This window comes from Mesocricetus auratus, unplaced genomic scaffold (assembly GCF_017639785.1).
Source record: "Mesocricetus auratus isolate SY011 unplaced genomic scaffold, BCM_Maur_2.0 Super-Scaffold_2245, whole genome shotgun sequence".
Lineage (NCBI taxonomy): Eukaryota > Metazoa > Chordata > Mammalia > Rodentia > Cricetidae > Mesocricetus > Mesocricetus auratus.
In genome coordinates this window covers 43,653,739-43,678,376 of record NW_024429180.1, presented here as the reverse complement: position 1 = coordinate 43,678,376, position 24,638 = coordinate 43,653,739, and the positions used below count along the sequence as shown (strand labels likewise).

The window sequence follows — 24,638 nt, the reverse complement described above, 5'->3', positions numbered from 1 at the left end:
TCTGGAGTCAGTTGGTCAAAGTGGGTTTCTTTGGCTAGCCCTTTTATCGTCCACTTTCTTCTTTGAACTTCATTAGCATATGATCTGCACCTGTCTAATAATATTCATTACTTAAATGATTTATCTTTTTTATATACAAAACTTCTTCTGGGTCAGGATCCATGACTAGCTCATACATATGGCTCTCAGAGGATCCACTACAGTACCTTACACATTCACAGAATGAATTATTGAATAGATATACAGTATAGGAAGACTGTGATTAGATGCCTAGATCTCTCCCAGCTCTTTCCAGCCTTTCCTCATCGAGCTAGTTTTTTAAATCCTTCATCATGTCAGTGACTCTCCAAGTCCTCATGCTTAAGCCACAGCTATAGGGTCTCAGGGAGCAGAGTTACCTTTAAAGTCCCAGCTACTGCCCACAAATCACTGTTTAGTAAATTACAGACATTTTGGGTCTTTTCCCCATTAGGCAGCATTTACTGCTTGGTCTCAAAACATTTAAAGCCCCTGGCACTGAAACAGTCCTAAATTTTTCTAAAGCAAGGGACAATGAGGACATATGCATACATACTGAGAAGAAAACTTCAACTCTGCTCACAAATCCCAAGGCCATCATGATGGTCACACCTTTCTGTGTGTCGGGGGCAGAGAGGAGTTAGACGAACATGACCAGCGTCTTTGAAGTATAATGTTACATATGAGATAATGTGGGAAGGACCAGCTACAGAATGTATGAGTCCCACTCAAAGGGAATGAAGAGCAAGGTGCATGTCTTTTATTGCTGCACACTTAATGACAGAAGAACAGAGTTGGTCAATATGAAGCAAAACCATGCTCCACATTCTTCTGTAGAACTTTTAGAGCCTTGCATCTCCTTTTCCCTCAGAAGGATCTTTCAGCATCAGTTAAGTTTGGTGGATGATTCTAGCAAGTCCTTTGCTTCATTTATTTTGGATGCTAAGTAAGGAGATCCACCTGGGAAGACAAAGAGGAATGAATGGTTAAGGTTTATACTGACATCTTAAAAATTCAATACAGGAAAAACAATAACAACAACAACAACAAAAACAACTATAATTCAGGTATTTTCTCACAGATTTGTCTTCTGACAAACGATTTTATATGCTTGCCAGAAATCAAAAAAGCACAAAATGAACTTATTTAGTGAAACATTGTAGGTACTCATCAGTCAAAATACAATTTCTGAGAAAAATATATATTTGGAGATCAGCTCTCTGTCAGATCGGGGTTGGTGAATATCTTTTCCCATTCTGTGGTTTTGTCTTATTGATAGTATCCTTTGCCTTATAGAAGCTTTTCAGTTTCTGAGGTCCCATTTATTAATTGTTGATCTCAGTCTCTGTGCTGCTGGTGTCCTATTTATAAAGTGGTCTCCTATTGCCAATGAGTTCAAGACTGCTCCCCCTTTCTCTTCTGTTAGGTTCAGTGTAACTGGACTTATGTTGAGGTATTTGATCCACTTGGACTTGAGTTTTTTTTGCAGGGCGATAGATATAGATATATTTGCATTCTTCTACATGAGTTATAATCAGCTGAAAAATACTGCTTATATAGTTACCATATAGACATTTGGCCAGAATATTTTCCAAAGCTAAGTATATGATTAAGCAAACACAGTTACATCTTAAAAGCAATAAACATTACCTTTAAGAAGGAGGAAAGTCCATCTAAGAGATTCGTTTCATGTCTTATCATAATTTCACAAAGTGAACACTTGGTTATATGGCAAATATACAATATGTAGTGCTAAGAATCATACTTCCTAAGATCAATGAACCAACACTAATAACTGAGTGATAATAAAAATAATGCTAGGAGAAATTCTCCCTGTCCTCTGCAATGATTCTATTTCAACATTTACAATGTAGCCTTGGATTTACAATACTCTCAAATAAAATTAAGTCAGTTCTTTTTTAGAGTGTGATCTATTATTTTTAATGCAAGCAGCAAGTTGAGGTGAATTTCAAATACAGAATCATTATAATCATAAACAATGCTTATTTGATATACAAAAACATTCCCAAACTGTCATATTAAAGTTACACCTCACAATTCTAATTTCTATTCTAGAATATTGCCATTGCTTAATGCTTGAGTTAACAATCATATTACAGTTTCTAGTCTGTTTTTATTTTGTATTTTTCTTTTAAGTACAAACTATCATTGGCTGCTGATAATATCTCATGCCTCACAACTTTTAAGAAGTCAAAAGTACTTAGACAGTGTAGATAGAAACTGTTCTGGCTATTGGTACCACCCCACCACTTTATGAAGAAAAAAACAAGCAGGAAAAGTAACCAACAAATATGGGGCTGCAGTAGAGTTTTTGTCTTTGAGGATACCACTGACATTTTCATATCAAGATATGAAACATGGTAAACATTTAAGGAATATACCACACAGTGACCTTGAATATACAATGAGAATTACAAAGGAAGTTCATAACCCCATAAGTAGATTTCATGATTATCTCTAAAAATGACCTTGGAGCATGCAAGGCTCATCTTTGTCACTGCTTAAATGTTGGAGTTAGCAAGGACTTTGTGTGCTCTAAAAAATATTAAAATAGTAACTAAGCTTAGCTATAACATTTAATTGATCAATATACATTCCAAATATTTAAATTATAAGCCACTATAGGCTCATAACAGAAAACAAATAAACAAAAAAGAGCACATAAGAGTAAAAATCTTATATTTATTTGTGGATTATCTGATATGGTTTATTATTAAAAAGCATCAGCCCAGTAGATATTGGTTAAAGGAAGCTTTGTTTTAAAATAATATAAAAATTCATATCAATAAAAATAAAGTGAGTATTGCTAAGCTAATTATCACAGGAAAACTGTTTTAAGGCAAAATGTGGTAATAGAGATTTCACTGTTTTAAGTTAGTCTATGATATAAAAAAATGAGATTAACATTTTGTACACACCTAATACCTTAAAATCAGAACATATGAAACACCACCATAACCAAAGGAAAAACACACACTCCACAATCATTGAAAGGGTTAGCACACGTCTCAATAATTGATTGAACAACTAGAGAAAGAGCAAGACCATCAAAACAAATAGCATGATGAGCAAACGTGACTGAACTGATGTTCATAAACAAACATTCCACCCTACAGAGGCAGAATATAACCTTAAAGCTGCTAACTCAGAACAGCAGGTCTCAGCAAACTTAACATCGAAATCAGCAAGTGCATTCAGTGACCAGCCATGCTTAGACACCAAATGTTTTGAAAATATTATAGATCATTCTTATAGACTTCAGTTTTCTAGTAAGTTCATTTGTTGTATTTTCCAACAGTCTCCAGGGCAAGAGAGACAGCTCAGAGGTGAAGAGCACTTGCTGCTCCCAAGCCTCCATCAGACAGCTGTCTGTTAGCTCCAGCTCCAAGAGGTCCAACCCTCTGGCCACTCTGCAGGCTCTGCGCTCACATGCACAGACTACATGCAGACTCAAGCACCTACACATAATCAAAAAACTAAAACATTTCTTAAAAGTCACCAGAGACTAAGGGGAAAATGCAACTCATATACAAGACAGTGTTGACATACAATTCTACAACTGCAGAATTATGATAGAAACCAACAAAATTTTGTTTAGAAACAATTCACATGTAGGATATCACAAAATAAATTAGCATTCCAGAGAAAGATTCAATAAATTCAAAGGTTAGTTTCTTTTATTAGTTTGGTTTTTCAAGACAGGGTTTCTCTGTGTAATAGCTCTAGCTGTCCTGGAACCTGCTGGGGTTAAAGACTTGCACAAGCATGATGAGTGGTCAGTTTCTTTTAAAACAACAAGGAGAAAAAGAAAAAAGAAAAATCTAAGGGCCCTTAGATAGCTCAGCAGGCAAAGGCTAGTGCTGAGCTCTACCCTCAGGACCCAGAAGCTACAAAGAGGGACCTCAGGTCACTCAGTTCTGAACCTACTACAAGTAAGAACCCCCAGACATTGGCCAACCGATTTATAATTAATATAATGTCTCATGTGTTATTTGAGGGCTCTGAGGTGGAACTGAGTGGCACCCGGATTTGGGCATGAACTCCCACTTAAAATCTAACAAAAACTTAAAAAGGGAGTTTAGAAACAAAAGAACAGAGACAAGCAAGGCTTCTTGGTAGCAATATTACTCTTGAGTGAGTTCTGTTTTGCTAGAGACAAGCAAGACTCATGTGGCTCCTTTAAGAGCGGTTTCCTAATTTGCATAAGTGTCGAAAAAAACCTACACACAGCCCTTTTAGCAGATTAAGACTCATGTGGCCAGAAAACGATAGAGCTTTACAATAAAGACAGATTCAGATGAAGTAAAAAGGGTTTACAGTGTGTCTAAAAATATATGTAGGCTTAGGAGAAAATAGAATTAGAATGGCTGGGCATTGGTGACTCACACCTTTAATCCCAACACTCCAGAGGCAGAGGTAGGTGGAGCTCTGTAATTTAAGGCCAGCCTGGTCTACAGTGTAAATTTCAAGACAAACAAAAATAAACAGAATAACTCTGTCTCATAATAAAATAATAGTAAAGAAATAGTTATAATATAAATAAATAAATAAATAAGCCACATAAACATAAAAAATTACACTGAGAGTCTGGATACTGTATGTTTTTGTATTTAAATTTTTTAATTGCTGAGAAAGGAACAACTGCTAAAAGACATTTAATTATAAATGCTGCTAAATTAATTCAACTTACATATTTTAAAAATGCTTTGACTCCAAAATTTAAGTCTAAGGACAAGTTACTTGGGAAAAGAGTTTCTTCTTTTGTTTCCACAGAAAATAAAAAAGGTGTGGATTCCTTCCAGACTAATGTGGTTTGATGAAGCAAGACCCCCTGAAACAATGGCCCAGTTGATCCAACATCCAAAACAACTGAGACAATACAGCCTTACAGACTACAACAGCCAAGATTTGGCCAGGTTTCTGTTTTCTCATGATCCCCATGACAGCATCCCCTAACAGCAGGAAGTAATTTGGAATGAATGATGCCCAAATCCCCAAATATTGTTTATAAATTTTTGTTTTCATTTAAATGGCATTGGTTATAAATGGTTAATGATCACAACCAATCTCTTTTTAAAGGTAAAAGGTATTGGAGTGGATTTTCATTTATTGATACAAATTTTGTGATATGTATATTTCTCCTCTTGTTTAGGTATTATGTTTATATAGCTCATTTAAAAATGTAATGTATAATTAAGTACAGATTATAGATAGTTACCTATGATAGTCAAAAGTTATGGTTAGGTTAGTTAGGTTTTCTAGATATATAGAGATATATTTCTTTTTTTTTTTTTCGAGACAGGGTTTCTCTGTGGCTTTGGAGGCTGTCCTGGAACTCGCTCTGTAGACCAGGCTGGCCTTGAACTCACAGAGATCCGCCTGCCTCTGCCTCCCGAGTGCTGGGATTAAAGGCGTGCGCCACCAACGCCCGGCTAGAGATATATTTCAATTGCATAGACAATTTTCAAACCAGGTTAGCATGTGTAAAGTCCTGGGCTCAATTCCAATACCTTTAAAACAAACAAACAAAGCAGAACCAATACCTGGCAATAAGCATGATAAATCACAGATATAACTAACACAAACACTATAAAAACAGAAACAAAGATGATCTAAACAAATGTTCCCATCAAGTCAACGATAACTAAGCTATAATCTATTGATCCCCAGAAAGTAGGTATAGGGGAAGGGTCTGGAGTAGTGGTTCTTAACCTGTGGGTTATGACAACTTATTGAGGTGGGGGTTGAATGACCTAAGACCATTGGAAAACACATATACTTACATTGTGACTGATAACAGTAGCAAAACTACAGCTAAGAACTAGCAATGAAAGTAATTTTATGGTTGGCAGGTCACCACAACGAGAGGAACTGTAAAAGGGTTGGGGTATTAAGAAGCACTGAGAACCACTGGCCTAGAAGGAACACAGATCTCATTAGGAAAGGAAAAGAGAATAGGCAGATACATGTGGGGGATAGAATGGGGAGGGGAGGTGGGTAGTGGGAGAGACTACAAGAGACAGCTAAAATTAAGGAGAATTCGTGGAGTAACATGGAAACCTAACACAGTAGAAACTTTCTAAAATATAAACATGTGTGAAGGTGATCTACATGAAATTGCCAAATCATTAATGGGGGAGGCAGAGTCCTAACTGGTCGTCTCTTGTCACCAAATGAAGCTTTCAGTACCAGCACTGGGGTACAATGAATTGAATTGTTAACCAAAGGAGCCTCATTGGAATCCTCAAACAATTCAGGCTATTACCAAGATTATAGGTTGCTTTCCACAAACTGACAGCAAGGCGCCATTACTGAAGATAACACTTATACAACCCATTAAGCATGGAGTTGGTACCTACATAGAGCTTTCACCACTATGTTCCACCATCTTAGGAACAGGAAGCTATTCTGGATGCTAACAAAAGGGAAACGTAGACACCAGACCGACAACAAATTCTTTATCTACAATGATGTACTACCTGCAAGATATGTCAGGGCAATGGTGTCCCAAAGTGTGTAAGAGTAAACAACTAATAAAACATTAAGTAAGGCCCACTCAACGAGATGGAACCTATAATCAACACTGCTTGGGTGACCAAGAACTTGAAACTAGATAGTTCAGGGAGCTAGGGAAAAACCAAATAATACTGGTCTAAAAAAGGGGGTGGGATTAGTGATAAAATCATTCCTAACGACATTCTGTTGTATTTATAGATCATCAGAGAAGCTTCCTCTTGCAGCAGATGGGGACAAATACAGAGACCCACATTACACATAAAGTGAGAGACCTTGGAACACTCAGCCCTAAATGGGTTGCTTCTTTCTTTAGTCAAACCCTTAAACCAGTCCCAGGTCGTCGTCCTTCTCCTTCTCCTTCTCCTTCCTCCTCCTCCTTTTTAAAATTGAGAACACTGACAACATTTCATTGTTTAATGTTGTAAAGCTTGAGCCTGACTACCACTGGATAATTAATTCCTTGGAAAGTAACAAAGCTAGAGCTGAATCCACACCCAATGGTAAAAGACTAGAATTTTCTCCTAAGATAGATATATAAACAAAGATGCCCATTTTTATCACTTGTATTTAATATTTTACTGGGGTTTTAAACTAAGGCATTTGGTAAGAAAAAGAAACAAAAGGTATCCAGAGAAGAAAACAAAATATCTCTATTAATGAATGATATGACCTTATATACAAACAACTCATCCCAAGGAACACGCTATTAGAACTACTTATTTCACCAAGGTTACAGGCTATAAGACTAACACATAATAATCATTGCTTTCCTATACATTTGCACTAAATAACCCCCCAAAAATTAAACCAAGACAATAATTCATTCACAACAGCATCAACAAGAATAGGAAATTAGAGAAGTATAAAACTTATACTCTGAAAAGCACAAAACATGGATGCAATTACAGAAGATTTAAATACACAAGAAAACATCCCACACCCACGATCAGACCACTTAAATTACAGATTCAGACAATTCCTATCAAAACTCCTTTGTAGAAGCAAAAAAACTGATAGCAAAACTTACACAGAATTGAAAGGTACCCAGAATAGCCCACACAATCCTGCAATAGAAGAATAAGTAGGGCTAACACTGCACAACATGAAAACTTCTCTCAAAGCAATTATAATCAAGACGGTGTTGTGTTGGCACAAGGACATGATCAGTGGAATAGACCTGCTGGGGTGTGGGCGAGTTTAGTCTGCTTCTACTGCTGGCCTAAAACACACGAAAAAGTAATGTGGGGAGGAAAGGGTTGATTTAGTCCCATGTCACACTCACAGCCCAAGGCAGGAACTAAAGCAAAGCAGGAACCTAGCGACAAGAGGTGAATCAGAGACCACAGAGGAGCACTGCTTACTGGCACGCTCAGCTTGTTTCCTGACAGCACCCAGAACCTCCTGTATAGGGGGGGCAGGGATCTGGTCCTCCCTGCAGAGACAGCATTTTCTCAATTGAGATGCTTTTTCTCACACGACTTTAACGTAACAAGGTGACAAAAACAAACAAACAAACAAAGCAATCTAAGCAGGAAAGGGCTTTTCTTCTTCACCGTGGTCTAAAGTTTACCGTGATGATGACTGCAGGTATCTGCTACCCTGTCACGCAGCACTGAAACACATATTTTAACTCAATAAATATGAACACCTTATCTCAACAAGGTGTGTTTAAAGAAATCTTGTAGACTCAGTGGTGCTGGGTGGACAGATGTTAGCTGAATGAAGAACAGAAGAGAAGAAAAAGCACTTGGGATTTAATAAAGACACTGTATGTCCTCTGTATAGATTAGGACTGAATAAACTTTTTCTGTAGTTTTTATACTAAAGGAGCCTTGCAGGCTTTGAGAGCAACTATATACCCATGACTCTTTTTCACATTAAACACTGCCAAATTTCTGTCCTATATTTATACAATTGATTTGGGAACCTAAAAGAACATTTTTGTTGATTTAAGTGTAATCTCTTCTAACTCATCAATCTGTCTAGTTGATCATTTTCACTGATAGACAAGCTTGCTCAAAATTACAAGTGTCTCCCACATTTTTTCCTGAAATGTCACAATTCTCTCTTGCGGCTTATTCCATTTCTTCCTTTTCCCCACAAGTCTCAAAAAAGTTGTCTAAGTGTTTTCACTTCTAAATCAATGCCAACGGAAACGGTCTTTAAGGTCACAAATCTTTCCTCCCTCTCTCCATTCCCTTTCCCTCTCCTTCATCTTTTTTATTTCTTTGAAACCTGTAGTCCTGGTTATCCTAGAACTCGCTCTATAGACCAGGCTGGCCTGAAACTCAAAGATCTGCTGCCTCTGTCTTCCAAGTGCTGGGAGTAAAGGTGTGCCACCACCACCTGGCACAGATTCTTCTAACATTAAAAACAAGACCTGTGTGCCTACTTTCCCATCTTCAGCTTAATGGTCTTCACAGGAGCACTCAGCTTCTATGATACTATTTTCTCCCTCCATCTCCTTTGCTGATTTTTCCTTTTCTAATTTATAAATATTTGAGTCCCTTACACCTGGACACCCCATCTCTCTCTCCCCTCTATCTCGACACATATTTTCACTTTCTATAACTCTTTACTTGGTACTATTTTTGTAGTGCTGGGGACTGAATCTAGGGATTTTGTTCATGCTAAGGAAGTTCTCCACCACTGAGATGTATTTCAAACGCACTAAAACAAAACAAACAAACAAAGAAGAAAGAGCAGCCTTCTGTGATAGTCAGCCTGGCCTTGAACTTGCTCTGTTGGTTAAAGGGCTCAGCTCTGGGATAGCTGTAGCTACAAGTCTGTGCCAGCAAGCCTGACCTCTACGACATAAGACCAAGGGCCGACTCCTCTTCTGGACTCTTGATTCGCCCATCTTTCTACTCACCAATTCTACCCGGATTATCTCCTGACTACATCACCAAACACTTTCTTCTCCAATCCTGTCTAAAATCTACCTGCCCTCTCTAAGTTGTCTTTCTTTCAATGAATTGCTCTACTAGTTTAAGTCTTGGATTCAGAACTCAGTGAGAAGTGGTTTATTTCCAGCATCAACTGAGAATAACTACTGACTATCTCAAATTCATTTGCGTTCTCCATCCTGAAGTAGGTCTGGCTGTGAAACAACTATCAGCTGATTCATCTGCTTGTCAGGAGGAAACTTCTTTATCTTCTGCTTTTGGTAATGATGGAACAGCTTGTTTCACACTAAAAATAACCAAATTAAGGACAAAAATGGTTCTCCCCAATAAAATCAAAGCAACAAACTCCTTCCTGTTTCTTAGGATTATAAAGAGCTTACCAGGGAACAAGACTGTAAGTGGAGTGGCATGAGGAAGCTGAAGATATTACGATGCTATTTTGACATTTATTGCTCCCACTTCCACAGTTTTCTTGCTGTGGAAACGAAGCTAAAATACAGGCAAATGGCCCAGAAAGGATGCACAAGGGCCGGACTAATCCCTATCCATGAGCTAGAAAGACAAAAACAACTGCAGTGTTAAGGGGGATAGGGTTTGCAACAGAAATCTCAATACTTAAGTTTTCTCTCCAAATGTGATCCACTTTCAGACTTGAACAGAGCAGAAGAGAAAGGTTTTAGATAGAAACAGGGAGAGAGATAGTTTCTAAACATCTCAGATGACTAGGGGAACAACCGTGATACAGGTCAGATCCAGTTCTAAGAACACTCTTGGACCTGGGTTGGGGATTCTATAGAGAGGGTCTCAGACATCAGTTGGCACTAGACTTTCTAGAGGACTTGATAAAACACAGCTTGCTGACCCTTCCCAGTTACTTATTCTGTAGCTAGTGCCCAGACATCTTGGGAAATACTCTACAATGAAATACATCGGTACTTGGCCCATCTGGAACTCTCAGTGAAGTAGATTTTCCAAATGACCATTTAATAGTGTTACAAAATCATACTTGGGTATAAAAATCAACTCAAAGTTCATGATAGACCCATACATTTTATGTAATGAACTTCTAAAATTGATTAGTGTGGTTTTAGATTCCAAATTCAACTAATCTTAAGAAACCACCACTGCTGAATTCTGTTTCATCAGTAACGAAGAGTCAAGCATCTTGAAAACAACCCAACTCTCCTTTCCCAACTACCTATTTGTGTATTTTCTTTATCTACTTAAACAAAACTCCTTATCATAAAGGAATGAATACAGAGGCTGGCATGAGAATATATATATAGTTTTTACTAAGCCAGAGTAGAGATAAAAATGTAAAACAATTACATTTTAACACTATGATTGTGAAAAAAAACTATGAAAACACATACATTATAAGGATTATAGTACTTCTATAACACACATTTTAAGCATGCTTTCGCCTTAAACTATCTCTCCCTTTACTTTGTCTTCCTTCATGTATTTTTGTTTTGCTTTGTTCTGTTTTTGTTTTGTTTTGTTTGAGGCAGGGTCTCTCTGTATAGCCCTGGCTGCCCTGGCATTTGTCTGCAGACCAGGCTAGCCTCAAACCCACAGAGGTCTGCCCGTGTCTGCCTCCTGAACACTGGCATTAAACATATGCACCCAGTTTTGAAGGACACATTTTTTTTCTCCCCAGATCATCTGAGAAGGAGAAACCAAAACTGAAAGACAGACCCACTTTAACAGAAGCAAAATCATAACAAAAAACATTAGGAATGTGACACAACCACCATGCCTAGCCCCCAACTAATCAATTCCCTATAAAGGACTCGAAACTAAAGAGATGGTGGAAATGCCCAAAGAAAAAAAACTAAAATCTTACTTTTTAAAAGAATTAACAATCATATAGAAGAACAAACAGAAAAACAAATGAAGGAAATTTATCCAAGACCTAGACGTGAAAGTCCAAAATATAGAGGAAAAACTGAGCAGAGATTGAAACAAGAAAAAGGAGAAAAACAGAAACATTTGAAATGAATGAGATGACTGTTAGACCTCAAAGAATCCTGGTACAAACAGCGCGCGATACACACACACACACACACACACACACACACACACACACACACACACACACACACAAACATATTACTTGTTTTCTTTTTGGTTTTTCAGACATAGTTTCCCTGTGTAGCCCTGGTTGTCCTGGAACTCGCTCTTAGACCAGGATTGCCTCAAACACAGAGATCCACCTGCCTCTGGCTCCTGACTGCACAGGGCACAATGCCTATTTTGAGGTTCCTAATATAGGTGCCTATTTAACATATCAAAGTAGACTCTGGCTGCCAGCTCTGTCATCAGGCCAATACCTGTTACAGACTATTGGCTTCTGTCAGCACTTCTCACCCTTACCCCTATCCAGACCTTGAGAATTTATGGTATAGAAGAACAGAGGTAAAATCAAATGTAATAGACAGACTACTTAATGAAATTATAGCAGAAAAAAACTCTTCATACTTTAAGGAAAAAAGCAGACATCCAAACACAAGAGGCCTAAAGAGCTCTCAACAGACATGAGAAACTCCATGACACATCAGAGTCAGTATGTCAAAAATACGATGCAAAGAAAAAAAAAAACATCCTAAAAGCAGCATGAGAAGGATATTGACTCACATGCAAAGGTGGAAATATCAGAATCACCACAGATTATCCATCTACAACAATAAAAGCCAGAAGCCTGGAATAAAATGTCAAACTTGGAGATTAAACAACTGGAGACCAAGAGTACTATAACCCCAAAAAGTATCTTTCAAAAATTGATGGAACAATAAGGATATCTTTTTTTTTTTTTTTTTTTGGTTTTTACGAGACAGGGTTTCTCTGTATTGTTTTGGAGGCTATCGGTCCAACCCGGCCTCGAACTCACAGAGATCCGCCTGCCTCTGCCTCCCGAGTGCTGGGATTAAAGGCATGTGCCACCACTGCCGGGCACAATAAGGATATCTTAAGACAAATATAAATTAAGTCAGTTCATGACAACAGAACCAGCACTGAAAAAAATTCTTAGTGGAATACTTTACAGGGAGGAAGAAGAAAGAGCGCCCCCTTCAAGAAAATACATGAAGGCTTACACTCCATGAAAGTAACTGAAGAACATAGTAGACCTGGGAAAGAAACTGCCATGTACAACACAGCAATGCAGCAAACCCTTGGAACTAATGGGAAAGGAAAAAGAAATACCAATAGTCTAGCAAAACAAAATATCACCTAGCAAACTGACAGGAAAGACCAAACCCCTTTCTGTAATAATTTTAAATGTGAATGACCTCAATCACATTAAAAAGATATAGACAAATGGACCAGATTGAAAAACAAGGACCAAACATATGCTGTCTCTAAGAAACACACTTTGCCGGCAGAAATACCCAAAACTCAACAGCAAAGGATAAACAAGCTTCCACCAACTGAAAATCAAATGAAGCAGGCATAGCTATCTTTATATCAGATAAAGTAAACTAATCAGAAGCAATAAAGGGGATATTACATGTTTAAAGAGGGAATCATTCATCCAGATATAATTGTAAACATTTATGGACCAAATATTGGAGCCTCTATTTCATAAGACAAACACTAAAAGACATAAAAGACCACATACATCCTCACACAGTATTAGAAAACCTCACTCTCATATTTAAATAGGCCTCCCAAATATAAAAAGAAACAAAAACAAAAACAAAGACACTTCAAAGTCAAATATACCATGGATCAACTGGACTATAGAGTTGGTTGGTGGTGGTGCACACCTTTAATCCCAGCACTGGGGAGGCAGAAGCAGGTGGATCTCAGTGAGTTCAAGGACAGCTTGGTCTATGAAGTGAGTTCCAGGACAGCTAAGACTGTTACACAGAGAAACTCTGTCTGGAAAGTAAAAAAAAAGGGAGGGGGGGGGGATGGGGTGGGCAGGGAACTATAGAAGCCAAACAATACTTAAAAAAAAATGAACAGTTGATCATTCAAGAAGCTAGAGACATTTAAAAATCCCTAGAGACAAGTGAGAACACAACCTATCAGAACCTCTGCAATACAGCCAGGGCAGCTGAGGCAAGGCTAAAGCTGTAAGTGCTTACATTAGAAAATCTGAGATGTGAGTTCACATGTATAAGTACCCTAAAAAAATGAATTTTAACGTCCTGAGATCTCAGATAAACAACCCAGTTATGAACCTCAACAGACAACCAACCCCAAGCCCACTAGATGGCAAGGAGTAATAGTAGAAAAGACATCATGGAAACAAAGACAGGAAGGACAATGTGCTAAACCAACCAAGAGTTGGTTATTTAAGAAAGCAAATGACTGACAAATCCTTAGGTAATCTGATGAAAAGAGAAGTGTAAGTAACAGATTAGAGGTGTGTGTGTGTGTGTTATGTATATGACATAACATACATAAATATCACACATGCACGTTTTTAATTTCTAACATACAGGAAAACATTAAGAAACACCATCTAGACAGCCTGTAAGAAATCCCTGCTGTCAGGCTGGAGATGTGCCTCAACTGGTGAAGTGTTTTCTAGCATACAGAAGACCTAGTGTGGATCCCCAGCATCTGAGTAACCAGGTAGGGCAGGAGGGTCAAAGTACAAGGTCATCCTCCTCTCCAGTACACAAGTTTGGAGCCACAGGAGGCTGGGCTATAGGTAATACTGCTTTCAAAAGAAAAGAGAAAGGAAAGCCGGCAGCCTACAATTTTCAAATCTGCCTCAGCTCTCTGTTTTCCCTATTGGAGGTTCATTAGGCATTCCACCAAACTACTGACTTTATATCAAATAACCCCTTGCTTCAGCAGTTAAAAAAGTTGACAAACTAAGACATTAGCCTTAAACCATCAGATCAAAGACCCGAGATACATTTTACTGTATTAATCTTCTAGCTCACTAAATTTACTTTTTATTGAAACACACCTGAACGCTCATTTCAAACTAGTTACACAAACATTATTTTCAGCCATTTCCCACATTCATTTTCAGGAGTTATTTTCTTTTCATAGCCTGAGAAGGAAGTGTGTAAGACGTTATAGCTTGTACTTCTGTTTTTTCCCAAATGTGACTTACTTCATTTTCTTATTAATGTGATAAAATACTCAGACAAAAGAAACTCAAGGGAAAAAAGGGTTATCCTCACAGCTCAAGGTCTGTCATGGCAGAGAGGTCAAGGCAGAAGGATGTAGAAGTAACTGGTCACACAGGACGCACAGCCAGAAGACGACATCAATGACAGCACTCAACCACAGTTCTATTCTTTATCTTATACAACCCAAAAGTCTTTGCTCTGGAAATGGTGTTATCCACAGCGAGTGGTCTTGCCACCTCAGTGAATATAATCAAGATCACACCCACTGGCATGGCTATAGGTCTGTCCCCCTTTGACAATTAACGCCAACCATAACAGCTGCTACATGGACAGGATTTAGGAAGTTCATGAGCTTAAGAAACTCCAGATGTTTCAAACTGAACAAATGAACAATTCTATGGGTGTGGGGGGGAATAGCCCGCAGCACCAATACACCTTTAAAGGGTACAAATCTGAAAAAACCTGAGGGATCTTTCTTAAACGTGTGGTCTGAAGAGAAATACAGATAGGTATAAAATGTTCCATAAACCAAAAGGACTTTAGAGTAAATCCCTTTGTTTTATGCATGTGAAAACTAAAGCCTGTAGAAAGTAAGGAACCGTTATGGCTCCGATGCTAGCAGACAATACTAGCTTCCTGTCTGCATGGCTCATCCTTTCTTACTCAGTTGCTCATACAAAACCAGAAGAGAAGGTACTGGTAAGCATACTGTCATCAAAGGTCTGAGGGAAAGCAAGTCATTCATTTGGGTGCTACTATGTCCCTAACATATACAAACATTTTAATTTTCATGTAAAGCAACATACTCTCTTGGATTCATTATTTAGAGCTTGCTTCCCTTATGGTAGAAATGACCAACAACTTGTCACTCATCTGACAGAAAGGAGTGCTTAATACTATCTCAATCAATTAAAGCCACGAGCACACATTGATCCAGAGGGGGCACAGGACATTTGGGAGAAAAAGAACTCCAAGGGGGCACTTAAACACACTTCTTGCTCAGTCAATTGCTCTGAAAGCACACAATAAAGAGCAAATTAGTTGAATGGATCTTTCAGTAACTGCTGAAGCTTTAAAATTTTAAGCAAAACCTCTTTTCCAAGTTTATTCTCTTGTTTATTCACATTAAAGAACAGCAAGTACAAGACCAACGACGACAATGTTCAGTGAAAAGAACTTTTATAGTAAGTAATTAAGTTGAGAAAGCTGAAAAAGAATGCTTTATTTTGGTGTCAAAATGAATAGGAATCCAAAATTTGTTTTTAATTTTTTCCAAAATAATTACAAAACTGAAAAGTCTATAAATAAGGATCTGAGAAAGCCTTCACTTTCCTACCCCCCTTTGACTTCTGAAGTATAGTGCAACTTTCTACCATCTGTTATTTTAAAAGAGAAACAGTAATGAACATATGGGGCTTTCTCTATCAAGCAGCTGTAGTGTAGTTAAAGTTATAATAATTGTCTTTCTGTAAGATAAATTTACATTAAAAACCTGGCCAGTGAGAAATAAATAGCTCAGCCGCAGAGCCTTCTGAAACAAAAATTTAAAATTCATAACCATCTATGACAAATTACAGAGATGTAGAGGAAATCCCTAAATCTTATATTTTTATCTGCAAGATTTAGTAGATATAATAGATGATGCACAAATTAGTTTATTCCACTCCACAGCCCCATAGCTCGGGTTTTCTGTCTTCATCAAAATATGGGAACATAAGTGAGTTCAGATAGTCATCCCTAAAGGCAGCAACAAAGTTCTTCAAAGTTAACAGTTCAAATCCACTATTTCCATTGAGTCACTCAACTCTGAACCACAAGCCCACTTGTTTATGAGGAAAATCTCAACATGTGACACATAACTCCCTGTCAGCTAGGCATTACTTACATGAGTTTGAGTAAACTAAATGAAAGAAACTCACAGTACATCTGACCATGAAAATGGAGTCACTACCTACCTTTGTCTGGATGGTTCAAAATCATAATCCTCTTGTGTGCTGTTCTGATCTTGGCCTTGCCAGCAGATGGGCTGTAAAAAAATTAACAAATAGTGTAAAATGCAGATTATAAATTAATGACTTATATGGGTTTCAAGAAATTAAAAACTAATGAGAATTTCACCATCTTGTGGACAAGTACAAAATTACAAGCTTTATGCTTAATTCTACTATTAAAATAAATCATGGTGACTCAATACTGTATTGTATTTTCCTTCAGCACTTTGTAATATTTATCCTCATTCTCAGTTTTTAAAAGTAAATAAACAAGCAGGTTGGATATTGAGCTCTATCATAGAATCCTTACCTAGCAACCATGAGACCCTAGGTTTAGCGCCCAGCACCAAAAATAACATACCACCACCACAACCCACAGCACCCCCACATACACAGGCCAGGAGAGCCACGTATGCATACTACAAGGTCTGAAAGCTAATGCTTCTAACGTGGAGGTGACATATGCCATCGAGGTATCTGAGTTTCAGAACTAGCCTGTTAGTTTCTGCGATCAGTCTTGCTATGGAGTACTGGGTGCCGTTGGTCAAGGCCTGAATCTCTGTGCTCACTTTCCGCACTGCAGGGTGACCACATGCCCACAGAGTCAGGATGCTGCCAAGTGCTAGCCCGGCATGACATGTGTGTTCCAGAACAGCTGCCTTCTGTTAGTGCCTCAACAAGCAATCTCAAAATTCCATACAGTTCAGAGTGGGTCTAGCTGTGTAAGAAACTCATGGGAAAGTTTGGCAGTAGAGCCTACAATGTGAGTGAACATTAAAGAAGACAGTTAAACATCAAATTACTATGACAAACTGACTTATTCAGAATTGCAAGTGTTTAGTTCATTTTCTGAGTACCAACAGTAGAAGCTCCTGTTCCTAACTGCTATGATATTTAGTGACTTAACTTTACCAGGCTTCAAATGCGTAAATTTACAGCCAGCTTACAGTATGAGGGTAGCTGTGAAGCTCAAAGGAATCAAACTGGATGAACGTGTTAGAAGGAAGCACACAATTTTAATTAGTCACATCTAAGTTCAAAAACCCTCATTCTACTGCTATTCAGCTATGTGTGTCTTGCTCATTTCAACTCTCTTGAGTTATCATTTTCTCATATGTAGCATGCATACAGTAAAGCCTATCTCCAAGGATTAAAGAGTAAAGGAAGGATACTTATAAAAATACAATGTAGTAGAAGCCTTATCCTGAGAACGAACTAAATGCAACTTTGAGAGTCCACAGAGGTTGGTTGCTCCTTCTGAAGGGCCCAGAAAGCTGCTTAAGATCCTCCTTCTCTTTGAACAACACAGCCCCTTGCTACCAGGTGTCTATCCTTGATTCTGTTAGTGTTCCAATTTCTACCACTGACCTCTTCCAGGTAAACAGCATATTACCACACATGTTAATACATCCCATTAAGGGCCTGGAATAGTGACACGCGCCTATACTTCCAGCATTCAGAAGGCTGAGACAAAAAGATCTTGAACTCAAAAGGCCATGTAACAAGACTGTCTCAGAAGACAAGTTACCCTGTGAAAAAAGAACTATTACAGGCTAAATGAACATATAAACCATTCTTCCATAAATAAAACAAACAAGTTCCTTTATGCAAGGACCCAAGAATACTTCTTTTGTTTGTTTGCAGAATTCTTATGGGGGATATTTTTAAACTTAACTTTTAGGTAACTCTCAAATAGATACTGTTTCATTTCAAAGACTATTGAGCTCCAAGAAAGGAAAACAACAAGCAGATATTCACTAGAGCTAAGGACATTTACTTTAAATCACATCACTCTGAAAACCAGAAATTCCATTTCCTGTGCTGGTTACTCTGATCCTTCCTGTTGGAGGTGCTCTCCAGCACCTCTACACTACTTATGTAGTCTCGTTCTGGATACTTGCCCTACATACAAATGACTTACAGGCACAGTCTACAACCTGCATTTTAGGACTGAACATGCAACAAGTGTTTGATGGATTTTATAGTATTGCCCCAAAAAACAATAACAACAAAACCAAAAACCCCAAACCCAGAACAATAACCACAAAAAGTAAACCCCTTGGAAGAACGAAGGCTCTAGACTAGTAAACACTGACATTATAAAAGACTACTATAAAAATTAGAAACCTATAAAAAGAGCTTCACAAAGTCCCTAAATAATAGATATCAACTTAGAAAAACACAAATTTCTGTTGCATGTATTTGAAGAAACATGGAGTGTTGGCTCATATTCTGGATATGAAGTTTTAATTGAACACATGAAACAAAGTCTCAAAGTCACTTCAGTTACAATATCCTTGAAAATCAATCACATTGACTATGTTTAAAAAAGTGACTTTGTTCTACACAAAACCTGAAGTATTGTGAACATTGAGGTCTGCCACCCATCAAACTAGATTAAAGTGAAAACAGCTGGAAGAAAAGTTCACGTACACAAATGTGGCAATTTCAAACCACTGCCTTATCTTAGTGGTGAGCTTTGAAGATGGGGGGGGGGGACTCTCATTTACATGGAGTTTATTCCCTTTTTGGTTTTACTACATTAAAACTCTAAATCCTTGCTGCATTTTGTTTGCTGCCCAGACTACAAATTTCAAAGTTTCCCTGGAATTTGTCTGACTGGCAGGAGAGGGGAGGTGGGGTGGATGGGACAAGTGAGGTATGTGGGACTGAGTGGCATTCTTGAGCCTGCAGTAAACAGAGCCAATAAGTTTAGGAAAAATAATGCTACCTGAGTAATAAATACTAAACAAGGAAATAGTTACCTAACTGACATGGTCACTTTGCCTAATGTTGTCCACTACTTTCTATGATGAGGAAAACTCCCTTCTCTTAGATTTATACAAAACACTGAGCTAAAATAAGCTCCAGTCTCTAAAAAAAATTATTATTGTATTTATTTAATAGTATCTGTGCATCCTTCCCCCCACTGTGTGTGTGTGTGTGTGTGTGTGTGTGTGTGTGTGTGTGTGTGTGTACCACAGTATGCATGTAGAGGTTAGGGAACAACTTTTGGGAGTAAGTTCATAAGTTCATGAAATCCAGGCCCTGTTTGGACTGCACTATACCAACGTTATTTGGCTTGGTGGTAGACACCTTTACTGGTTAAACGACTTAGATAGCCCACCAACTTTTTATTTATCTTTCTTAAAAAGGTCATTAAAAAGGTTTGAGCTTAAAGATTTTATTTATCTATAACATTTTTGTCACTACAGCACTTCTGCTTAATCACACTGATTAAGTCACCAGGAAACTGCAGTAGATGATATACTATAACCAACTCTCTGTGTGCCGTAGATTAGATGATATACTATAACCAACTTTCTGTATAGGGTAGATGTTATACTTCAACCAGCTATCTGTGTGCAGTAGATTAGATGATATACTATAACCAACTCTCTGTGTGCAGTAGATGCTATACTATAACCAACTCTCTGTGTGCAGTAGATGCTATACTATAACCAACTCTCTGTGTGCAGTAAATGCTATACTATAACCAACTCTCTGTGTGCCGTAGATTAGATGATATACTATAACCAACTTTCTGTATAGGGTAGATGTTATACTTCAACCAGCTATCCGTGTGCAGTAGATGAAATACTGTAACCAAGTCTGTGTGCAGTAGATCAGATGATATACTATAACCAACTCTCTGTGTGCAGTAGATGCTATACTATAACCAACACTCTGTGTGCAGTAGATGATACACTATAACCAACTCTCTGTGTGCAGTAGATGATACACTATAACCAACTCCCTGTGTGCAGTAGATGCTATACTATAACCAACTCTCTGTGTGCAGTAGATGATACACTATAACCAATTCTCTGTGTACAGTAGATGATATACTATAACCAACTCTCTGTGTGCAGTAGATGATACACTATAACCAACTCTCTGTGTGCAGTAGATTAGATGATATACTACAACCAACTCTCTGTGTGCAGTAGATGCTATACTATAACCAACACTCTGTGTGCAGTAGATGATATACTTTAACCAACTCTGTGTACAGAGGACAACTCTAACCCTGGAATTTGCAATGTGGAAGATCATGAGTTCAAGGCCAGCCTAGGTTACATTGTTTGTAAAAAATCTAACAGCTAGGGGCATAGTTTAGTGGTAGAATGCCTACCAAGCATATTCAGGACCTCAGGTTTAATTCTCAGCAATACAAAAACCAAAACCAATCAAACAACAATAACAACAACATTGATGACAAACCCTTGAGAATATGCTCTAAGGAACAATAAAAGAAACAAATGAATACAGATTCTAGTAAATCTATGATAGAGGAAAAGTCCTGGAATTAATGCTAATGATAACCACACAATTTCATTAGCTCTTTTCTTATATGTCTAATATTAAACAGTCAATGAACAGTAAAATGGAATAAGTAAAATAATATATGGTCTATATCAACTGCAGAAGTAAAAAAGAATTGTGAAATAAAATATGTATTATAATTAAAGATATTCATCAAATTTCAAAACTGGTCCAGAAAGAAATCAGTATCACAGTGGAGGATCTTATAATGAACGGACTTGGAACCTAGGAATCCTTGTTTAAGATCAAAGAGCATACATAACTTCAATTAATTCAGACTTCAACTTTTAAAAGGCAAAATGTGCTATGTCCTCTTCTGGATTTTATTTTAAATTTTAAATATAAGCACAAACTTGTTGTAATCATCCCCTCCCCCAATTTTTAAGACAATCTTGGCCAAACAACAAAAAATACTTATGCAGCACTTACCTTACACCTAAAATAAGACTAGCTTCTCGCCTACTCATTTTTTGTTCAAATCCTCCTTTATAGTAGGATGAAAGGCTCTGCATGAGAAAGAAAGAGCAAGAAATAATTAGTTCCATGCACAAGGTAGCATGACCTCAATCCCCTCACACCGCTACAGTAAGAACAGCACATTTTATTAGAAATCAACTTGAAATTGCAGGGGAATGCACTACACAATGATCCTTTCATGAAACTCTAACCAAGATAAATGTAAAGAAGCACTAACAATGTTTTCAACTTCACAATGCATGACTTTTTCTCTACTGAGATAGAACTGAAGGACAGAGATCAGCACAATGGCAGTGTTTTCCCTGAGCACCCAAGTGCTTTGCTCACTGGATAGCCTTGACCAAGTCACTTATATTGATGTGGCAGGTATCTGTTTGCCTTCTATCCTGGCTGAGACAGAAAGAAGAGCATGCAATGTACAGACAGGGAGGCCAAGAGAGGCTGGGAAACAGAGTGAAATAAACGGTCATGGTGGTTAGAGAGTATGAACTAGGGAGCTGGAGTCTTAAAAAGCAATGGGAACTGACTGTGGAAGGCCTGGCTAGAGATTTTTATCCTAATGGGAATGAGGAATGAGAGTACCATCACTGGGCTTTGTTCTGGAAGGACTAGTTTGAGTTTGAAGAGCAGAAAAGAACAAGAGTGGTTAAAGACATGACTGTAAGCTACCAAGGCACTGGGGCATAAGTGAAGCCAGGAGCTGAGGATGTGGTGAAAACGGTCAGAGATTTTTCATGTATTTTGAGAGCTTGGTGGGCTAGTATTGGATGTGACAAACAATGGAATTGCAAATGATGCAGAAGACAAGTTTTGCACTGTCCAGATCCCTCTTTAGGATTGAAGGATTCACATACAGGGCTGCGCTCGCTGAGCAGCTATAGTTCTGACCACCTAAGACCAAAGTCAAAGTCATGCCCTCTTCCTGGAGCAGCCCGTACCAGAAATGACTGGTTGAGGTGATATAAGCACCGCTGTTCTCCAAGCTCAGTTCTTGGATTACACTATACCCACTTCCCAGTGCACTCTTCTAGCCTCAATGAACCACGGTAGTGAGGCCTGGTAGCTCTGAGTTCAGGCCTTTCTTGAGACTGCACTACAACCTAACATGCTCCTCCACCCCTGTCTTGCTTCAAAGGATGCTGAGCCAAAGATTGTTCCCTAAACTTACAGATCTCCAATCTGCTTTTAAGAGAAGCCAAACCATGCAAATGGCTTTAAGATTTTTGACCTAGAACTGCTGAACTGCTGTTTAATGGCTAAAGGAAGGAGCAGTTGTCAGTTGTGGGAAATAGACACGATGAGGATGGTTTTCAATATATTAACCTTGAAGCTTCTATCAAATTTCTAAGTGGAAAAGCAGTTCAATCTAGAGAAGGCCCTGACAGTGCTCAGTGGGGACTGTGCTTCGTGAAAATAAACTGAGCAAGACTGCCTAAGGAGAGCAAATACAGAGAGGGAGCCTGAGTCTGCAGCAAGGTCTGAAATGGAGGAGGGATTAGTAAAGAGCTCTAGAAGACCACACTATGACATAGGAAGAAAACTGGAAGTGAAAATGAGGAAATGAAAAATGGTTTCAAATGTTTCTGATGGGCAAAAGAAAATGTGATCTGAGAACTGACCCCGGGAATTAGCAAAGAGAAAGTTAAAGGAGAAGCAGGACTGGAAGTTCCAGGCCAGCCAGTCTGGGCTGAATAAAGAACTGCCTCAAACATCAGTAGCAAATGAAGTGAACTGAATCATCTGGGTACGGTGGTACATTGCTGTGATCAAAACATTTGGAAGGGGGAGACAGGAGAAGCACACAAATCACAGCTCCCTCGGGCTACATAACAACATCCTGTCTCAAAAGAGGGAAAACTAGAAATCAAAAAGAGAAAGCAAAAAGTCAGGAGACGGCAAGGAGAAGCAATTATTTTCAGGAGCTCTACACAGCTGTATGAACTCAGCGTTTAGAGGGAAACATGGGCATCTATGATTGAACACACATGCAATTCTAGGAAGAATCCTTCGTTTTCATATTGAATAATAAGTAACTATAGTCACTGACTATAGTACTTATCAGGAATTGTATCCAGATCCAATTGTATTGAAATGCTTAGATGTACACATCTGTTACATAAAAGGGCAAGATAATATCTGCAAATAAGCTGCCCCTGCCCTCATCTTCCTGGTATAGGCCAAATCATGTAGATCACTAAAACAATGTTAATACCATGCAAATAATGGCTACACTGTATTTAAGGAATGAAGGCAAGAGAAAGAAGTGTACCTGCTGAGTGCAGATGCAATATCCCCCTCCATGCTGGTTATTTGTTGTAACCGCCATAAGTAAGACATGTTAAGGGCTGCCATTTACCACAGACACTGATCCACTAATCTAACAGGGCCATGAGGAGTAGCATGCCTTATTCTAAGTGTCATGTCATTTCCAACCTAGCAGACCGAAATCTTTCCAAGATGCAAACCTTATCCCCAAATGAAAGCTGGTTACTTGAGTTGATTATGACAATCATTTCTACAGCAGTACGTTTGTTCTTATTTTGGTCTTAATTCATGTTTAAGGCCAACAAACTTTTTCTTTACAGAGAAAGATATTTATGAGTTTTCATCTACCTTTGAGAGCTCTAAGACTTTAAGTCAGCATAAAATAAACTGATGCTCCCCAAACTGTCACTCCCTCTACAAACACAAGTCACTAACCTTAAAAGCAAACACTAGCATCTGTGCTATTTTTATTTCTTACTATGTGGAAATGGGGCCGCAGAAAAGTCTACTCAGAATTTAGCATCTGCAAGAACTTCATGTCCTGCAACACTGCCTTTATTATAAGTAAGTAAACCTTTGCATAAAAAGTCATCACACCTTTCTAAAAGAACACCATTTTGCACATAGAAACTTAACACATGGGTCAACGCAGAGAAAAACAGACAGGAGAAAATAGAAGCTTGTATTGCTCAACTACTAAAATATAGGCAAATTTCTTCAGAGAAAATCCTGTCTTCTAAAACCACGAAATTTAGGTTTTCATATTAGACAATTTTTATTGAAATATTAGTACAATATACTTATCTATTATCTTTAAATTACTATTTATATTATGAGCAGGCACAAAACTGTAATTTGGTATCTTTCTCCTCTAATACTAAATAACTGAAAGGATAGCTCAGGCTTGATAAAATATATCAACACTGAACTGTTTGGAATATAAAAAGATAAGATACTGTATACTGCAGTCCATTCTCTGAAAACACTGGGATCAAAAAAAAGTCTAAATCCATAAACATGAT

The 24,638-nt window shown here is 38.1% G+C and overlaps 1 protein-coding gene across 1 annotated transcript in view; it reads right to left on the bottom strand.

The window, feature by feature from the left end:
- Positions 1-756: 756 nt before the first annotated feature.
- Positions 757-24,638, bottom strand: part of Dnajc15 (DnaJ heat shock protein family (Hsp40) member C15) — a 49,327-nt gene continuing 25,445 nt past the window's right edge. Inside the window, exons 4-6 of the mRNA XM_040757955.1 lie at positions 21,304-21,380; positions 16,513-16,583; positions 757-978 (exon numbers count right to left, since the gene is read on the bottom strand). Coding sequence (XP_040613889.1) covers positions 905-978; positions 16,513-16,583; positions 21,304-21,380 — 222 coding nt within the window. The 3' untranslated portion in view covers positions 757-904. The remainder of the gene's footprint in view (positions 979-16,512; positions 16,584-21,303; positions 21,381-24,638) is intronic.